Genomic DNA, 21,158 nt, shown 5'->3' with positions numbered 1-21,158 from the left:
AATTCCATGGTTGGCTAGTTTTTCTGGAAATCTTCACAGTTGATGCCAATAATGCGTTTTCGTAAATTTTATTCTACACAACTCTATGCAAATTGGCTGTAAAGAAAAAAGAACAACCAAATGCTTTTTCGGAGAAACAGCCCCAAATAAGAACCTTAACTGGATATTTAACAGTTCGTTGAAGTTGTCAATTATCAGCAGTGTACCAGGGTTGATGTAAGCAACTATTTACCCAAAAAAAGATTCATCCGAGAATATTACGTTCCCTCCATTCCGTTTAGAATTTGTCTTAGCCCATGCAAGTATTTTCTAATGTGTTGCGGAATTTTAAACTTTTTGCGCGTAAACTTTCTCGATTCGTGTCTCTGGATATATTAACTCCACTTTTCCATAAAACTACGTCAGCTTCATCCAACGATGTGTTCTGCTTTGTCAAAAATAAATCAATGATCTTCTCTGAATATACCACATTAGCGCATAAAGCTAAATGAAACAAAATTAGTACTTATCGACTTTCTTCTTCTTCTTCTTCTTCTTAATTGGCGCGATAACCGCTTACGCGATTTTGGCCGAGTTTAACAAAGCACGATAGTCGTTTATTTCTCGTGCTAGCCGGCGCCACTTATCAACTTTACCTACAACAAAATCATATACCTCCCTTTGTACATAAATGAAGCACAACTCCTATATCGCAAAACCGTTAAATATCTGGGTATGATCTTAGCTACTAAACTCAATGTTTTCTTTTTAAAAAGAAGATTTGGAAATGAAATACCGAAACATGATCTGACTTATGGGCAAGTGATCTGCTTTATACGCACGCAATAAAGTACTTCTATATAACCAGATGCTCAATTCAGTATGGACGCATGGAATCCAAATATGGGATTGCTCAAGCGCCAGCAATACCTTGCAAATACAAAGGTTTGACAAATGCAAACCTTGTTCTGTTAACGCGCCTTGGTACATAGGCAGTAGCGATCTCGAACGTGATCTTGGTATTGAGCCAGTTGCTGCGACAAACCATAAATATGTCATATGACACATGAAGAGGCTCTCTCGCCATGTTAACAGCAAAGCTTCAGTTCTTATTGATCGGAATGAGGCATTTAACGAAGTCGTCTGCGTTTTTCACTTGCGTATACCGTAGCACCCACTTATTTATGAACCCTTCGATTTCTTCAAATATTTTTCTGCAGATGCACGTGACATTTTTTGACCTATACGGTGTGTACGTAGGAACACTGCATCAAATTTCTTTTAATGTGTGAAACTCATTTTCTTAAAACAACGCATGCTTTCTAAATTTCTCAAAACTAACAAATTGCACGAAGCGTATTGCGAAAATACTTCAGCAGAATTTGAATGTTGCTTGCATTAGACGTACTGTATGTAGGGATATCAGAAATTTACTTGCACAGAGCAATACCTACTAATACAAAAAAAAAAAGAATAAAACATGTGTTTTGACAAATGATCAGTGCCTTTAACCCCAAGCATGTTTGACGGTAATATTTTCGTAAATAAATACTGGCCTGAACGGGAGGAGGATGCTGCTAATTATGTAAAATTTTACACCTCATGTCACAGCGAATTCTTAAAATGTTTGCCTACCGAGCTTTTTACTACAGCAATTGTTTTTTATCAAATGACCCAAATAAGCACACATTTCTAAATATACACACACACACTCATACTCACATTTACTTACTTTGCATTTAAACACATTAAACCAGTTTAATTGAGCAAAAACCAATTTTGCACCAAGGCCATCTGCCGTGATGAACATTACTGTTACAGCAGAAGCAATTGTCAAAGCAGAGCATAGCCACTTTCAAAGTAGCCGCTATAATTTTTATTAAAAACCTACTGACTACATACGCATTCACATAAAAACATGAAAATTAAAGCAATAAAACCAAAAAAAAGCGAATAAAAAAATATTTTCTGTCATTTTGTCGTTGCAGCAATGCTCATAGCGACGGCCACTTGCATTCTGGGACAAGCGCAGCTGGACTATCGCAAGCCATGGCCAACGTACAGCCTGCAAAATATGCCACAAACGCGATTCACATGCCACGACAAGATACTCGGCGGCTACTATGCAGATGCGGAGACTCAATGTCAGATGTTCCATGTGTGCGTCAAAGTGTCCGGAGTGGGGGTAAGTGAAGGCAACAAGTGCATGTAATCCACATATATTGGTATGTACACTGTATACATACACACATACATACTTTTGAATGCGAATATCAAAACGAGTTAATCGAAGTGCCAAGAGCACCTTTAACGGTAACAACAGCGACAACGAAACGCATTGAAGCATTGGTGAGGAAAAAAATATTAAATTTGAAAAAAAGCAATAAAAGTGTTAGATACAGGCCATTGTGCATGGCAATAGAATTGCATTTAAAATCGAAATGTCAAAATCTACGAATGCGATACACTTGCGCTGCAGTTGCAAGCAGTGCGCAGGAAAGACACCGCACAAGCGCATGCTCAACAAGTAGTCGTTAGCTATGCGCGCTTGGCGCTGCAGTTGCCACTGAATGGTGCTGATGTCGCGCATCTCCGGTTGCAAGCAAATCGTGAGCTGCAGCGATGCTGTGCGATGCAGTCATAGCAATTCGATGGCCGCGCTTTGAAGTGACTTGAAAAAATTTCATGGGAGGTTAAGAATTCCGTTCGTAGCTTCTTTTGCGGTTTGAAGCAAATGGCTTACATTTTTTATGGGTATCAGTTGAAAATGTAATAACGGTAATTAATAACTTTTTGACATTTGCTCAATACAGATTTATTAGCTATTTCAATGAAAATTTATTTTAGTGGCATGGCTGAATGTAAAATATGCAATTAGTTAATTATTTCAATGTTTGAGAAAATTATTATTACAAATTAGCTCCTCACCTTGCCTCGAAAGATTCAGCTTTAAAAAATCTAGAAATTGCTAAATATTTATACAGAATAAGGACAGTTGGCAATTACATAAGTGCGAATTTACTGACATCTGGGATTTGTTAAAACTGGATTTAAATATAAACTTACTAACTTTTTGCCGAACAATGAATTTTTTTTAATTATTTGGGATTTCTGTAAAATGCGCAAATCTGATTTTAATTTCAATTCTGGAATTTTGAAATTTGGAATTTTGAAAAATCAAAATGTAGTACATTTCATCCAACAGCCGGTTTTAGTAGTTTTTTCGTAAAAATTTCGAAATTTTAAATCAAATGTTGCACTCAACTAGGGCATTGATGCGAACAACCCAGGCTGATTTTTTTCTAATATGTAAAGGTGTTCTCCAATTTTGGAAGTACTAGAAAGCAATTCAAGTAGAACTTAAAAACATTTATCTTAAAAATCCGTTATAATATTAATGTTAATAAAAAGTGAAAAGTCAAACTACTTAAAACTCTTTGAGGCCGAACCTAAACTCAGCCCAACTTCGACTACTTTGAAACAATTTCAAGGGTACAAAAAATTGACAGCAATTTACAAAAAAAAATTTATGAAAAAGGCAAATCGAATAAAGATTAATTTAAATCATAGAAAATTCAGTGATAACTGTATTTAAAAATAACATAAGCGAGAAGAAACATTTGTATATAATCGAGGTGGCGCAAAATTAATCGTCCCTAAAATTGCCCACTAAAATTTATATACATATATATTATATATATATATATATATATATATATATATATATACATATATTTTGGCATAGTTCCTAAGTGGAACAAAGGATCTTAATAAACAAGCTAAAATTCGATTTATTTAACGCCAAGAATTTGATTTGTCACCAAGTGCGACCACCTTGTAGCGCTTCTGCTTCCATTAGTCGCCTCCACGTTTTAGTTGGCCTACCGCATCTTCGACTGCCTTGCGGGTTCCAGTCAAGGGCTGCTTTTGTGATATCTCAATGGGGCTTTCGCAGTGTGTGACCGATACATTTTCACTTTCGTCGCCGGATTTCAAGATGAACGGGTATCTGATTCGTCAATGCCCAGAGGTCGGCGTTACTGATGGTATCAGGCCAGAAAACGCGCACAATTTTGTGAAGACTGCGATTGATAAACACCTGGAGTGCTTGTATATCACACCCATACAGAACAACGGATTTTACATTGGATTCAAAGATCATCAATTTCGTGCGCCTGGATATATGTGATGATGTCCACACCTTTTTCCAAAAGACCAAACACAGATATTCGACTGCGAATGTCGGCTGCTAAGCCGCCATTGTTGATGATGACGCTTCCGATATAGCGCTACTCCGAGTTTAGTGCCGTTTGTCTGTAAGTGCCCGCAGTGTTGACGCGCAACATTTTTGTCTTCGCAATATTGATTTCCAAGCCCACTTGCCCTGCACATTCGCTTACCGCTGCAATCTTTGACTGTATAAATGAGTATTTCTGCGCCGGAAGACATATGCCATCAACGTTGATCAAGATCTTCCCGGTAGCCGCCCAGACTCCAAGATATACCTTTGTTAGCCACGGATGCTTGACGCATTACTAAGATTTATAATTTTTGCAAGTGGGGGATATTCGTCAATCATTGTTTTTTTTATTTATTATGTAAGCTCTACAGTATTTTTTGTTTTTTCATTTATCTCGCTACTTACCGCATCCAAATTAATTTATAAACAATCATTCCATACCAACTCAGTGACCATACCAACTAAAGTGTGTGACCATCTTTTTTATAAAAATATATTTCACTTTGTTTAAAAAAAACCACATAAGTTCAAGTTTCAAACGTAAAAAAATCAAATCAAAGTTAGAAAAAAGTTAAAAAATGTTCATCAAAATTTCAAACTTTTTAATCAGATTTAAGAAAAAAATTAGGTAAGCTCTTTTAAGTCGAATTTTATTTAGTTTAACAAAATGCGAGTGCTAGTAGCCAGTGTGCTAATTAAGTTAGAGTTACATTGTACAAATTCCCTATAAATAATAATAATAATAATAAAATGCAAGTGTTTCATTTATTTCACGATTCGCGCTGATTTTTGACAATTTTTTCTTCCTGATAGTATTCCGCAATTTCTCCATTCAACGAGTACATGCGAATTTTTTTTGCATAGAAAATTATGCAACATAGTCACGAAATACATACAACAGCGTCGTCCAACTTTTTTTTAATTCTAATTTAAATTTTGATGAAAATTTGTAGTTTTTTTAAAGTATTGTATAAAGATTGAAACTTGAATTTATGTGTTTTTTTGTAAAATAAATAATTGACGTGTACACTTTTATTAGTTGTTGGCCAAATTTTTCTTCCTATTTGTATTGTGCATCATGATGTTGTTCCACAAGTGGAGGCATCTAAAGTTTTCAACTGGCTCCGAACAGCAAATGATTCTTATGAGAAGATTTTTCATGGCAAAAATACAATCGAAGGCTTGCCATTGCCTACCGAGCGGCGACCACTATTAGAAAAACGTTTTCTATTTTTTGATGTGATTGTGAATGGTAGTCACGCACCAACGCAGTCTGCTACGGCTGAGAAAGAATGAAATATATTTTTATGAGAAAATAACTTAAATAAAAATTAACTAAATAAAGCGTCAAAACTTGCCAATATCTGGTGCTTTTATAATTTGCAACGGGCTATACATATGAGATGAAGGACAAAGTTTTTAATTCCGCCGCCTGCTCCGACTGGTATGGAATTATTGAAGGTATCGAATTTTCTACCTTTATTTTGGAACGCTGTAACAGCCACAACTGTCCCAACGAAACACTAGAATGTTAAAGAACTCTTTTTAAAGCGTTTAAATCGGTAGGAAACGTTCAGAACCTTTTACTTTACTGAATATATAATTACAAAAAGTCGCTAGACAATGGCAAACCTCTGGGTGTATTTACCATGAAAAAGCTTTTCAAAAAGACTATCTGCCGCTTGGGGACAGCTTGAAACTGTTTGTACCTACATTTGTGGAAAAATATAAACAAAAATATCATACCCATCAATTATATAAATATATAATAAATAAGTATATATTTCTAACCCATAAGCACCTATAATTTTGGAATTTCATTTCAAAATTTTCATTTAAAAATAATTTGAATCCTCTTCTTCTTGATTGGTGCGTAGACGACTAGATATTTACTCAAGCTTTCCGGCACCACAGCAAGAAAATCCAAGTCCTTCTCCACTTGGCCTTTCCAGCACAGATGTGGCCTTCTTTTTCCTAAATTACCGCATCCTGGTACCGCATCGAATACTTTCAGAGCTGTATTTTTGTTCACTACACTATGTCTATATATTAGCGCTAAGGACCGAGCCGGTCTATGCGTGACTGAAAGTCAACCCCTAACCATGTATACATAGATATGTCGTCGTAAAGCTCATTGTATTATATTATCATTTGCGCTCATACAAGAGTTTAAAAGTCTTCCGTAGCGTTTTTCTCTGAAAAACTACAAGGGAACCTCATCACATATTATTATCGCCAAGCTTCGGCGCTTTGTTCCTGGAGAGAATACCTTATTACTCAATTGCCTATTTAGTCCAAAGTAGCACTTGTTGGTAAGAGAGATGATCAGTTGGATTGCAAAGCTGACTTGATTAATGGTGTTAATGCTGATTCCCAAATAAATGCAAACTCTTATAAGCCAGTCAATAATGGGATGAGTGTCGACACACAAATGTGCTGACTGCCTTTTAGAGAATTTGAGGTATTTTATTTAAAACTATAAATACCTATTTCTATGCAATAATTTACTTCATTTTTTTCCTTTCAGCTCAGAAACTTTCACATTCAAACGAGTTGTTTGCCAAAGCCCGGATGTATCGCTTCCATTTTTCTTGTAAAAAGGTCTGCTTCATCTCGTGCATTCGAATCGTGACTGCAAGCCTTTTCAGATTTGTCAGCAAAATTTTACACAAACAAAAGCAATACAAAAGCCTAAGACAAATCAAATTTTTAAATGCCCCAACCATAAAAATTTAACAAGCGAAATGTTTGTGAATGACCTTTGAAGTCAAATTAAAGTTTATTTTTATATACGTTTTCTTATCTTCAACTCTGCTTGACAAACACAATTCTCAACTGGTTGTTAAATAAATAAGTAAACAGGAACCTCAGTGAATGGCGAAGAAGCGTGTGGGATTCAATACCCCTGCAAGCGTTCTAGCTGAGTTGTCTACCTTCGTTGGCAGTTTCACATTTCTGCTATGCAATTTTTTGCCAACAGTTTTTCCTTTTTATTGTCAACAATTTTTTTCCTCTATTGCATTGCAAATTAATTTAAATGTAAGTACGAGCCGGCAGCTTGTTCATAGAGAATCAGCGCAGCTGGTAATTTAAGCCTGTCGCATTAGAAGTGCTGAACTGCAACAACCAATTCAAACATTATTGGCTTCTAAAGCTAACGGTAGCTAACTGTGTGCTTCTAAGTAGCTACATATGGATGGATGTGTAAATGTGTGAACGTTCTTAACGTGTATTTTCTATGTGTGTCACAACATTTATGGTATGCTGCACATTACGTTCGAATGTACATGCTTGTGCATGCATATACTGTATAAGTATGTGTGTATGTGAAAATGATCCCACAGCTTTTGCCGCATTGGCAAATGGCAAAGTTCAACTTCTGTGATAATTATATATGTGTGTTTGTATGTACCTATTGCAAAATATTATTTTTGATTTTTTTTCTTTTTGCCTACAATTTTCGTTGTGCCGGCTGATTATAAAATTTATGATGCGCTGTAATTCAACAGCGTGGCATTGCACTCACCTACTCGTACATATTTGTGCAAGTGTGTGCGTGTTTGGTGTCTGGCCTAAGGGGTATGAGTAATCATGTAGTTATTTTTAAGTAGTCCATGGAGAGTTCTCACACAGATGCCAATAGAATGAATTATTTTCTCGACATTTTTGCACAAACGGAATTGTGGAATATCTAAATGTTATTGTATTGCGTAATGTTCTGCACAAGTAATGTTCTCTGAAATAGGTATGTATATCTACTATGAAAAATTACAAATATTTTCTACATAGTTTTCAATAATCAATAACAGCGGTTGTGGAGCTATAGGGAATAAGGTTGCGAAAAGACAGGAATATATGAATTTGGGATATTGGCGAAAGTTGAAATATGAGATCGGGAATCAATTAAGGGGGTCCCCCTCTATGGTGGTCTAGAAACTTGAAAAAATCGATTTTTTGTTTTTTTTTCGATATTTTGAAACTATAGCATCTTAAAAATATACTGTGAAATTTTCAGGCGGAAATTCACAATATTATAGCCCCTACAGTCCATTAACTAGGTAGAGAGCGGCCCGCGCGCTTCTGTACCTCAAACTTTAAACTCATTTATGTACCTCGAAACGACTTTTTTCGGCTTGGTGTTGTCAAAATAAACAAAAAACTATTTAACCGAATCGTCTGAAATTTTAATATGTTGTTCACAACATCAATGGCTATCGCCCGTACTAAAGGGTTTTCCAATAAGAAGTTTTATTTTGATATTCAAAGAAAAATGATATTTTTTAATATATAATATGTAAATGATCGGATGTTTATTTCATTATAAAGAGGAAGGTATGCCGTTAATAGTGGAAAATATCATCAGGCAAATGACCACCACGACCACGCTTACAGGACAATATCCTTTTCATAAAAATTTCCATAACCGAATTGCAAAGTGGCTGTCCTATCTCCTCGATAGCCTCACGAATTCCACCTTTGAGGTCTTGAATCGACCTTGGGCTGTTGGCGTAGACCTTCTCTTTTACGTGGCCCCAAAGAAAAAAGTCACAATGTGTTAAATCAATCGAGAGATAACACGGCCCGGATACTTTCCCCGTAAAAGATCAATGGTTTCGTTGCTTGTGTGGCACGTAGTGCCGTCTTGTTGAAAATGAACGTTGTCCAGATCAATACCATCCAATTCCGGCCATAAAAAATCGTTAATCAGCTCTCGATAGCGCAATCCTATTCAAAATAACACCTGTTATTGGAAAACCCTTTATAATTATATTATTATTTCAATCATTACGTTTTTTTTTATTAAAAAACTTAATAACCCCGATTTTTAGAGTGTCAAATTCAAAACCGCGCCATTTTGCCATTTTTTTTAAATTTTATTGTAGTAGCGGGACATAGCTACAGGCATACTGATTAATATTTTTTTTAGGTTTTTGTGTTTCAGATAAATAGAAGAGCCAATTTTTCGGGAGGGTCAACTTCAGCGCCATTTTTTAATTATTAATATAACATTAAAAAAAAATTTCGTTTTTGTATGTAAAAGAAGTTAAATGAAAAGCCTAAAAAATTTAAATATCGTTTTTCATTTTTTTATTTAAAAAAAAAATTCCTGAAAATAGCCTAAATATTCGAACTCTAGACCACTTACATTCGACCCCTTAGTATTTATAATTGGCGCCTCCATCTGTTGCTTTTAGATATGATCGAGCAGCTTCTCCACTTATTTATGGTGCATATCTTGATGGTTTTCCACAAACAGAGCCACCTTCAGTTTTATGCCGGCTCTGAACAGCAGACAGTTCTTTATGAGGAGCTTTTTCATGGCAGAAATACACTTTTTCACATTTCGCTTGTTAAATTTTTATGGTTGGGGCATTTAAAAATTTGATTTGTCTTAGGCTTTTGAATTGCTTTTGTTTGTGTAAAATTTTGCTGACAAATGTGAAAAGGCTTGCAGTCACGATTCGAATGCACGAGATGAAGCAGACCTTTTTACAAGAAAAATGGAAGCGATACATCCGGGCTTTGGCAAACAACTCGTTTGAATGTGGCTGCTTCTGAGCTGAAAGGAAAAAATGAAATAAATTATTGCATAGAAATATCTAATATTTTTTATTTAAACTGTTCAAATTCTCAAACAAGCAGTCAGCTCACTAGCGTTCTCGAATCCACTGAAGTCACTGGTGAGTGTTATTTTTTGGGAACCAGCGTTAACACCATTAAACTAGTTTCTTTTAAGATAATGCCACATTTTATACTTAATGAAAATATACTACTGCTTTAAAGAAAAAATTCAATGTGAGAGAGTTTTTTTGATTCTACAATCGACATTCAAACTCAAAGTTTCATGGCTTTATTCAAATCACCGAAGACTTGGACCGGTTCTAGCATAGACGCTCAATGTAAGTTTAAAAAAAGTTTAAAAAGGTGGCACAAAATTAATCACCCTATGCAAGAGGAATATTTTTTTTGCAAATGTTGTGGCGCATCATTCAAATCACCCTGATCAAAAAGTTCTCGGAACAACCACCAGGTGGCGCTCTAAGTAAACTTATTTGAGTTCTTTTTTTTGTTTTAAATTTTTATATTGATTTCTACATCTAAGTTTAGCATAGCTACTAAAATTTTATCACCAATGACTGATATTTGTAAAAGTAACGCCGGCTTGAGTAAATCTACCTCTGCACGTATATCCGATTTTTCATTTAAAAATTAATTTGAATTTGCAATAACCAGTTCTTATTAAATTTTGCTTTAAAAATTGATTGCGAAAACCTTAGAAATATTGGGAAACAGTTTCGAAAAATATACTCTAAAGAAAACAGCATTTTACGAGTGGCATGAACGCTTCAGAAGAGATCGGGATTCTATCGAAAATGACAAATATAGTGGCAGACCGTAGGCATCGAAAACTGATGAAGGCATCAATAAAGTCAAAGAAAAGTTGATCAGTAACAGCAAATTAACCATCAAAGAATTGGCTGTGGACTTGACCATTGGTTATGGATTCGTTCAGGGCATTATAAGTAGTTAATAATAATTTGGGTTTGAGCCGAGTTGCCTGAATTTCATACCTAAAATGGACCGGAAAAATGAACATTAATCGAACGCATTATTACTAGGGGCGAGACATAGATTTATGAGTATGACATGCAATCCAGACACCAGGCGAGTGAGTGGAAAGCTTCGAATGGACCGAGATCACAAAAAATACGTCGTTCTCAGTCAAAAAAGAAAGCGATGCTCACGTTTATTGTGGATTACAACGGTATTGTATGCCACAAAATTTTACCAGAAGGTCAGGCAGTTAGTAAGAACTATTATTTGGGCGTTATGAGACGTTCGAGTGAAACAATTCGCAAAATAAGAAAGAATTTGTGGATAAACAGCTCGTGGATTTTTCACCAATAATAACGCACCGTCCCACAATGTCCATCGCTATCCGTGAATTTTTTCTAAGAATGAAACGAGTATCATTTAACAGTCATCAAATTCACCTGATATGGTTCCCTGAGATATTTTTCGAATCAAAAAGTCCCCACTACGGGGAATGCATTTTAACAGCCGAAAGCAAATAATGGAGAAATCGAAGATGGCTCTGACGGCTAAACCGATAATAGAGTTCCAGAAATGTTGTGAGAGCTGGATCAAACGGTGGCATAAGCGCATTGCAGTTGATGTGGAGTAACTTTGAAGGCGATAATATCACTTTTGAGTAATAAACTTGTATTTTAAATTTTCTCAATATACTCGGGGAGTTTTTTGATCAAGGCAGTATTTATTTGCGGTTTTGCATTGGTTGGTTGGTCGGTTGAAGTGGTGATTTATCAGGAATTAATGCTTCCGCGGCCGCCGTAGCCGAATGGGTTGGTGCGTGATTATCATTCGGAATTCACAGAGAGGTCGTTGGTTCGAATCTCGGTGAAAGCAAAATTAATAAAAATATTTTTCTAATAGCGGTCGCCCCTCGGCAGGCAATGGCAAACCTCCGAGTGTATTTCTGCCATGAAAAAGCTCCTCATAAAAATATCTGCAGTTCGAAGTCGGCTTGAAACTGTAGGTCCCTCCATTTGTGGAACAACATTAAGACGCACACCACAAATAGGAGGAGGAGCTCGGCCAAACACCTAACAGAAGTGTACGCGCCAATTATTTATTTATTTTTATTTAATGCTTCCGCACCTTTTGTTGCCACATCCTCGCTACTAAAAAGTTATACGGTTATTCCTTCACGACTATATGTAGTCTGTGTGACTGAGAAACTTCATAAGGTTGTTTATGTCTATACCGATCAGCTGTTCTAGGTTTTCAAAAAGCGGTTTTCCAAGGGTTAACGTCCTCACCTTCCACATGGCAGGGCATTCAGAGAGGGAGTGGAGGATAGTTTTCATATTTCTATTTGATAACAACTAAGACCGTATAAATTGTAAGACATGCCCATTTGGGCTGCCAGTTATCACTGCCGTGAGTCTTCGTTTCATATTTGTCAATGTTGACGTGTTATTTCGTTTTTCAAAAGCGCTTAAAAATGTCTATATACAATAATTCTCAAGCTTTAGAAATTTCTTAATTTTTTTAAACATGAAAAACTACGTAAAAAAAAAATCTTATCTTAATTTTAATAATTTTAATCCTTATAAGCCTATAACTTGATAAATACTCATCATTTACAATAAAATTGTGCGGACAATTTCATAATATAAACGAATTTCAGAGTTTCGTTTTTTTTTTTTTTTTGTGTTTTGCTCGTGAAATATCTCACACCAACCTATCCGGCTACGGCGCCGTCTGGAGGATTTAAGGTGTAAAAACAAAACTCTCCTGAAAATAGAAAATTGTCCACCTTTCAACAAGTCCCAATTGGACGACATTTGAGCAGTATCTTTAAATAACTTAAACCAATTATTAAGTATAGTCAGTAAGGATCTTAATTGTATTCTCTTTGAAACACAGGCACTGAAGGCTACTGACTAGCCTTCAAAGCCACAGTTCGCTACTTGTATGACTGTAATCAGTATTATATTCTTACAAGTGCCTTTATTTATTTATTTTTATTATTTAGTATTTTACGCTAAAAGTTATCTAAATAAAACTATTCCAGTTTAAACTAAAAAGTAATTAGTCGATTTTAGCAGCATTTTTGTTTAAAATTTTTAATTATAAAATTTCTATCTGTATATGAATACTCACTTAAGTCTGACACTATCTCGTATAACTGATCAATTATTTTTCACACTTAAATACCGTTAATAAGTTATGTAAATAATTATCCCCCACAGGTTCAAGACTTTCGCTTCTTGTGTCCCAATGGCACCGCCTTCGATCAGGAGGCACAAATATGTGCTGATTGGGGTGACGTCGACTGTGAGACCTCTGTGCTGTATTATGGCAGCGACAACTTTGATCTTTATCGCTTGGGTTCAGGTTTCGAAAGTAAACGTGCGCCACTTGCTGAAGAAGAGGAAGCCACATTCCATTTGCAGCGTGCCGAGAGTGGTAAGTACATAATTGAAAATAAAGCGTGGCGTGCCAAAAAAAAATGTATTATATTTGAAAGGTTTACCGAAATTATGATGAGAAAATAAAGAGCAGAAATTCCATTCATTTTTATAACAAGTAGAGGGTGTCTCAGTAAGTGCTATAAATATAAAAAAATATGCCAAGATTGTTGAGTTTCTTTGAGAAAAGTAATCATAAGCTGACTATTAAGCTCCTTTTTTCTGTACAGATAAAATGCCTTTTGTTCCTTGTTTAAAATATTAGATCACTGCAGTGGAGAGAAAAATAATATTTTTTTAATAATAATTTTCTTCATCAGGATGATAAAATAAAGCATAATTTTGAAAAGAAATATTTATCGTGCATATCATAAACTATAAAAATGGGGTTTTTTTTCAATGCAATATAAAACGAAATGACAGTGGCTCAGATTTTATCCACGAAGTATTTATTGGAGAACACGCGGCCTGTAGTTTTCAATCTAAGTTGAACACATTTCTGATTAACTTTAATAGTCACATAATAAAAACAAAAACCTTTTTAGAAATATTCAGAAATGGTCACAAGCACTTTTTATCAAAAATTGAGGCTAGACCTCTTAACCGAACCTCATAAGCTGCAAATATTTACTTTTACTTAGAAGCATAGTAAATTGAACTCTTAAAGCCGCCTTTCGCGACTTTAGGTTTTTGAGTTATGGGCTAAGAGAGTACCTACATAAACTCGAAAGACGCATCGGGTTCCCAGGTTAGATCTGAACAAAGACTATAAAATACGAATACCGGGTACAAAGGATTGGCAGACCAGAGTCAAATTAGATGATAGGACATAAGCATTCCGCTAAACGAGTTATACACTGCGACTGTCCTGAGCGTAATCGCGGAAACCAATAAAAGCTGCTCTCTGACTACTAACTGCAGAGTATCCAGAGCGCTCTGATCAAAACTGAATCTAAAATGTCGAAATGTCTGCTTGGAACTCAGAGGTGTTATAACGGGTCACTGCACTATTGGCACCTTAGCCAGTAGAATGTGTGTACCTCACATTGACTTTCGCAAGAGTTGTGGAGATGAAGAAGATATTGAGTCGGTGCAACATCTCCTCTGTGAATGTCCTCCACTTCAAAGGACACCGTGCCAAATATCTGGACAGTTATTTCCTTGAAGATCTGGGAAAATTGCAAACTGTCTTACTGGAGGGTCTAGTTACCTTCTTAAAAAGTTCTAAGTCGTTTAAGCAAGTTAATTAGTGATGAATATCAAATGCAGGTATCACAATGGGCCTTAGGCCCACCGAGTGTCTTGTCTTAGACAAGCAACCTGGTTAACCTAACTCAACAAATCTATAAGTATATACAAGGCGACACAAAATTAATCATCCTAATAATAGGCTAGTGCTTAATATTAATTATGGTTAATATAATTTTTTTTATTACAAACTTATTTAAAAGAAACTAACAAGGTGTGTGATTTCAACAATTTTGTGGGGGTTTTATTAAGAGAATTTAAAAATCTCCCCTTTATATAGGGTGGGCCATATAGCGTTTGCTTTTTGAACCACCTATTTTTTTGAGAATGGTAACACAAATGACATGTCAAATGTGTTCATAATTTACTTAAAGGTTTGACATTTACGAAATTGGACGCTATACGCTTAAACCAAATTGGGAAATATTGAAAACCTATTTTCAAAGTGGTAAGTCTTCTTCTTCTTTTCTGATTTTTACATCGGTGGCTACGTCAATAAGCAAAATTGTCGGATTTGAGGCTCAGAAAATCCACACGTTACTGTAGAGAACCAAATGTATCCACAACGAGTAACTGTTTGGTGCGGTTTTTGGTCTGGCGGCATCATCGGGCCATTTTTTTCGAAAATAAGCGAGGAGCCGCGGTTACAGTAAATGGCGAGCGTTACCGTGACATGCTCAACGAGTTGTTTCCAATTGTTTCCATTGAAGAGGATGACATGGACGACATTTGCACTCGAACTTTTGGCTACCGTTTTTGAAAACCGAATAATCAGGCGAAAATCCGATATCAATTGTCCGCCTCTGAGCTGTGAATTAGCCCGTTGAACTATTTTTTGTGGGGAGCCGTTAAGGACAAATGCTATGCGAACCATCCAGAGACGATTGATGCTTTACAACACGAAATCGAAGTTGCCATTCATGAAATTGGAACCCAAATAATCTAAAATGTGCTTAAAAATTGGGTTGGTCGAATGACCTACTGTAAAGCCAGTCGTGGCAGTCATTTCAACGATATTATTTTTTATTCATGTCATTATGATATTCAATCTTCAAAAAAAAAAAAAAAAAAGATTGAAAAAATATTGATTAGTTTTTTTTTATAGCCGATTCAAAAAGCAAATTTTACATGGCCCATCCTATATTAACAACCATTCAGATCGCATTGTTTTTTCCGTTGGAGTCATTAGGTTAGGTCTGCCAAGTTGATAAGCTTGCTGGCTTTCTCGTTAACGTGCCTATGGAGCCTCATAGAATGAGTTTCTGCTTATTTTTTAATAACATCAGCGCCCGTAAGAATGTTGAGGTCAAGATGAATATCTGTATTACGAACGTTCCAATGTGCGCTGACAATAATTTTGTTGATGTTATTTTGACCCGCAAAGCCCAAAATTTGTGCTGGTTTGATAATTTTTTTAATAATAATAAATCAAGTCAATCTCTCAAAATATGTACGATGGTTGCCCTTTATATTTTTCGCCCAATAACGAAAACGCATTAAATAAGAACGTAAATGGCTTTATTATTCTTCAAAATATTCTCCTTGGCAGTCGATTCTCTCCTGCATTCGCTTGAACCAATTTTCAAAGCACTTTTGCTACATAGAAGCGAATACATCCAAAATGAGATGTTTAAAAGTTTCAACAACTCCTTCGGGTATTGGAAAACGGTGACCCCGCATTTTATTTTCGCTGTGTGAGAACAAAAAGAATCATTAGTTGCCAAATTAGATGCTGTAAGGCAGAGACGACTTATTATCGCCTTAAACTTTCTTGGAAGGATGATTCGTCTTCGTTGCTTGGTTTTCTTTAATGCTCCGAAAACTTCTGGCAAACAAATGATTGTGTACCTCTCATAATTGAATGTTTTAAGTTACTCTAGTAGTACAATTGCGACATGTCCAGATTTTGGGAAAAACAGGCGCCCATTTACTTTGAGCTGCTTCTTCCACTAACAACTTTTCTTGGATAACGCTCGTTATGGAACACCCTTATTATCGATTGCTGTTTTATTTAAGATTTGCCACTTTTTACAATGTCATAGACGTACTTTGAGCCTCCGCGGTTGAAAATCTGCATCATTTCTGTACACCAATCAACGCGAACCCTTTTGTGGACAATTGCCAAATTATACGGTACCCAAAGGAAGAAAATCTTCTTGACGACCAAATGTTCATGCAATATTGAATGACTCGTATGCTGGCCCCACTAATGCCCAAGAAATCTTGCGTTATCAACTAACGCGCAGCCTCGATTGTTTTGACGCAACAACTGCTTTTGAACGGCCTTCACGAAATTCATTTTCCAAGGATCCACGGCCATTTTAACTGTGATGCTTCAACACCAAAAGACGAAGTAAGTGGACATAGCACTCCTGTCTGGACAATTCGCGTCAAAAATCGTAATAAATCATTGCACGAAAATGTTCACGAGTAAATTCCACCTTTTGCTTGAGATGAATTTTTCAACCTGCTGAAAAAAGAAGAAATAAAGCTCATGAGTGAAAATGTTATAGGTATGTAATTTCATGCTAAAAAATACCAAACTTTTCGCTAAAAATATCGAAAATATATAAGGCAAACCTCGTATGTTTAAGTTTTGAGCCTAACCGATAGATAGATGTAGTCGCGTGGAAAAATCGGTGATGCGCTGCGTTAAAATTTGAAATACGTAGTAGTAAACCATCAAGTATGCCATTTTTAGGGTACTCACATTAGAGCATCTTTGAAGCAACTACAAAAGGCCGATTTCTTAGAAACTAGAAACTTCTATAGTGCTCTAACTCTTAAATGCCGCGAGCTCTACCATCGCATACTTACAAGAACCAGAGAGTGTAAGTAAGTAAATAGAAACTTATAGAGAGGGAAGTCCTCTGTGAATAAACTGTTTTTTCGTTTTGTTTTTCTAAACTAAATTGACGAAACTCTTTGCATATGCCTGAAGTTTTATTAGCCCAAACTGAGGCACCCTGCACTTTCATTTATGTTGCTTAACTACTATGTACAATATATGTGCTTGTATGTGTGACTAATTAAAATTAATTATGCTAAGTTCGTTCATGATAATTATCTCATTATTTTGTGGCTCTTTTCGCAAACAGGCGATATCCGTCGGTCAAAAGAGACACGCATAGATCAAAAGTCACGCCCCGATCAGCCGCCTAACTATTCGAAGCACTTTGGCGCAACACCTCAACGCAACTCTTACAATAATTATGCAAATTCAAATGCGCAAAACAACAACAACAACAACAACAACAATAATAATAATAACGATTTTGAAAATAAACCAACACATACACGAAAAATAGAGACGACGCCGGCGCGCAGACCAATTGTGAATTATTATACGCCAACAACATCTACCACTACAACAACAACAACAACCACTGAACGCTACTTCGATGAATCGAAACGTAAGTTATGCAAAAATTAATTATTGCATGTCCTCACTGTGCCATCCGTTGGGAAATATTATCATCACATAACAGTTTATTCCACACACGCATAAATTTGTGTATATGTATGTGCTATATTTGTTTTTATATTTATTTTTTATTTTTATGAATTTGCAGAGGAGTACGATGACATTTTCAAAGGTTCGCACAGTTCGCATTTCTTTGCAAATCGCAATGGTGGACGTGAGGATGATTTCATTGATCATCCAGTGAAGGCGAAATTTAACGATTTCACCGATTACAATAAAAAGACCACGGAAACGTCCACGGCTGGCAAGACCCGCGCACAGCCAACACGCCCCAAGCGTATTAAGCAAACAAGCACAACAACAACCACTACAACAACTACTCCAGCAACCACTGCACCGAAGATCATAAAGAAGGTCACACTGCAGCCCTACTATAATACCAGTGCCCATGATTTTACACAAGAGAAGTCCCCCGTTTCTTCCGTGTTCGCGCTCCCCACATCAGCCGCAACTTCTACCGCCCGCCCCACTTACAGCACTGCCAATCGTTTCAGCTTCAATTCGAATGACTATCAAACTCAAGAGAAAATTGAGCCAACCACCTATAATCCTGCTAACAACGCTTATCGCATTAAGAGCACTACACCAAAATACACCGAGTTTAATCGCGATAACAGTGTTAGCACGCGAGGAAGGAGTTCGAGTCCAAATTCGTATCTACCCAATGAGACTACGAAGAGCCGCAATAAGCCAACAGCTTCGGCGCGAAAGGCGCAAAAATTGGAACGCACTCAACAAAAACTTGCTAGCCGAAATTCGTCCTCAGCCATTGTGAATGAATTTGATGACTTCCCGAAGATAAGGTTGCAGCAACCGCAACCCTTCCAGACAGCTTCACCAACGCCATCCGCGCAGTCAACACGACGGCCCGCATCCACTAAACAGTACGAAGAACCGCAGTACTATCGCACTCGTGGTACGACGACCGAGAAGCCGCTACGTCAGGGCAACCAAGAATCAGCGCCTCAGACACAACGTGGTTCCACTACAACTGCCAGCGTAAGCACATCAAAGTCCACTGTCAATCCCGAGACTCGTCCACGTGGCTTCGCCAGCCGTGGTAGCATCAACTATAAGGCCACCACGCAACGCGAAACTCCCTATTACGCGCCCACCACTAGCACCACAAAGAAGTTCTCAACGCTTGTGCCAAAAGTGCAGCAGTCGCTAACGCCGACGACCTTCAAGCCTACCACTTATCAAAAACCACTGGATAATTTCTTTTATCAAACCCAGCAAACTGTGCGCCCATCCAGTAAGACGACAAAACAATCGAGTAACGGCATTAACACGCTAACGCCCACCACCGCTAATCCTTACTACAATCCAGACGAGGATGACGGTCAATACCATCCGGAGTTGTACGAGGTTGAATTCTCACGTAATCGTTTCAATATACAACGCTCTTCTACAACAACGACTACAACTACAACAACTGCGCCCCCTCATAATTACCACAGTGACTTCCAAAACCCACAAAAACACCTAAAGACACAACAGCAAACTGCATTACGCAAACAGCAAGAGCAATCGGAGCCGGTGGACTTGAGCGATGAGGACGAACTTTTTAACACGGCGCATTCGTTGAACTTCGGTGCGGCCAGCATCAATAAGTTGCGTGCCGATATCTTCAAAGCAGAAAAGACCTCACAGCAATATAATTCACAGTATAGTCCGAAAGTAGAGACGTCTAGTACGAGACCAACAACCTCAACGCTACACACAACCACCACACCCAGCACCACCTTCAATTATTACACCTACTCGACAACTGTACCAACAACTAAATTCTACACAAGCACCAGCATATCGTCCACCACAGCTACACCATCGACTACAGTGACAACAAGGCGTCCAACAACATTTGCAACAACGCCCTACAACGTGCCTTCGTCCACTGTAAAAGTCACTAAGGCGCCGAAGAGCAGTAAGTCCTCAGCAAAGAAAGGCAAAAAGGGTAAAGGCGCCTCAAAGCGCCCACCACACGCTGATGAAAATACCAGCTATGATTATGCCTACTATGATACCGATACGTTGAGTGAGTCGCCGCAAGAGTATCCAGAGTACGAGTTTGCAGAATTCGCAAAAACGCGCAAGAACTGAAGCGGTGAGCGTTGAGAGAATTTACACAAACACCTACACTTCATAGTCGCGCCATCAATTTTCAATACCCCAGAATCACTATGCACAAATAGCTAAAGCTTGGAACTGTCACACATCGTTACTGCTGTTCTGATAAATAAATAGTAAAGGCACGAATCGGTGCCAGTGCCAGAGTTTTTAAATGCCCCCCATTTACTACATCAACCCACTGTCATTTTTTCTACAGCTGCAATGTTTGTCGCCTTGTTCAATTATTTTGTTTTTTATACCCACTCCGACATTTTGTAATATAATAATATTATTTGCGTGTTTCTAGTTATTTGTGAAATAATAAAAAAACAAACAAGAATACGCGAAAACTGCCGCAGTTCATAGTCGTTAGACAAATACTCAACATTTTTAAGTTAATGGTTTGGTCTTTGGAGGTGAAATTTTTACAATATTTTTTTATTTTTGATATTTTATGCACAGTATTTTTATTTAGTTGCACTTTTCGAAATCGTTACGATTTTTATTTTTTTATTTAACATTTTTTATTATAAAAGAAGACAAGTTGAGTTAAGTTACATAAGTTCGATATGGCAATTTATGTAAAGGCAAAGTATGTTTACTTTGTAAGTTTTTGCTGTAAATAAATTTTAATAAATATTTAAAATAAATATAAATTCGTTTACTTATTTCGTGCGGCTGATGGAGTAAGTATGATTTGCTGACTACCACGAAGGTTGCCATTTATAATTTGGGCTGACAATAGAAAAATGAACTTGATGGTTGAAAACGATTTTATTGTTTTGCAAAATATTCTCTGTGATGGTCAATACACCTTTGCATTCGTTTGAATCAATTTTCAAGCACCGCGCCCTGTAGCGTTTCCAGCGAGTTTTATAAATTGTGTGGAATCGTACACGAACACGCTATTTTTACAACAAAATTATCATGAAAAAACTTATTGATGCTCCTCATACTCGTACTAATGCCCCAAAAAGACCTAAATCTCACTATATTTGACCTTTCATTTCATTTATTTCAAGCCTAAAACGTAATGATAATTTTTACAGTCCTTTTAAAGCTAATATCAGCCTAAATTACTACAGATAGTAGGTAGGTA

General features: G+C 36.8%; 1 protein-coding gene across 1 annotated transcript in view; it reads left to right on the top strand.

Annotated features, from left to right (window-relative positions):
• The window catches only part of LOC128855236 (mucin-2), a 67,418-nt gene extending 46,698 nt beyond the window's left edge, over positions 1-20,720 (top strand). The window contains exons 2-5 of the mRNA XM_054089962.1: positions 1,968-2,164; positions 12,997-13,213; positions 17,562-17,876; positions 18,036-20,720. Coding sequence (XP_053945937.1) covers positions 1,968-2,164; positions 12,997-13,213; positions 17,562-17,876; positions 18,036-20,050 — 2,744 coding nt within the window. The 3' untranslated portion in view covers positions 20,051-20,720. The remainder of the gene's footprint in view (positions 1-1,967; positions 2,165-12,996; positions 13,214-17,561; positions 17,877-18,035) is intronic.
• The last annotated feature ends 438 nt before the right edge of the window (positions 20,721-21,158 follow it).

Source organism: Anastrepha ludens, chromosome 2, assembly GCF_028408465.1.
Source record: "Anastrepha ludens isolate Willacy chromosome 2, idAnaLude1.1, whole genome shotgun sequence".
In the NCBI taxonomy this organism is placed as follows: domain Eukaryota; kingdom Metazoa; phylum Arthropoda; class Insecta; order Diptera; family Tephritidae; genus Anastrepha; species Anastrepha ludens.
Note: the sequence above shows the minus strand (reverse complement) of the source record. Positions and strands in the feature narration are given on the sequence as shown.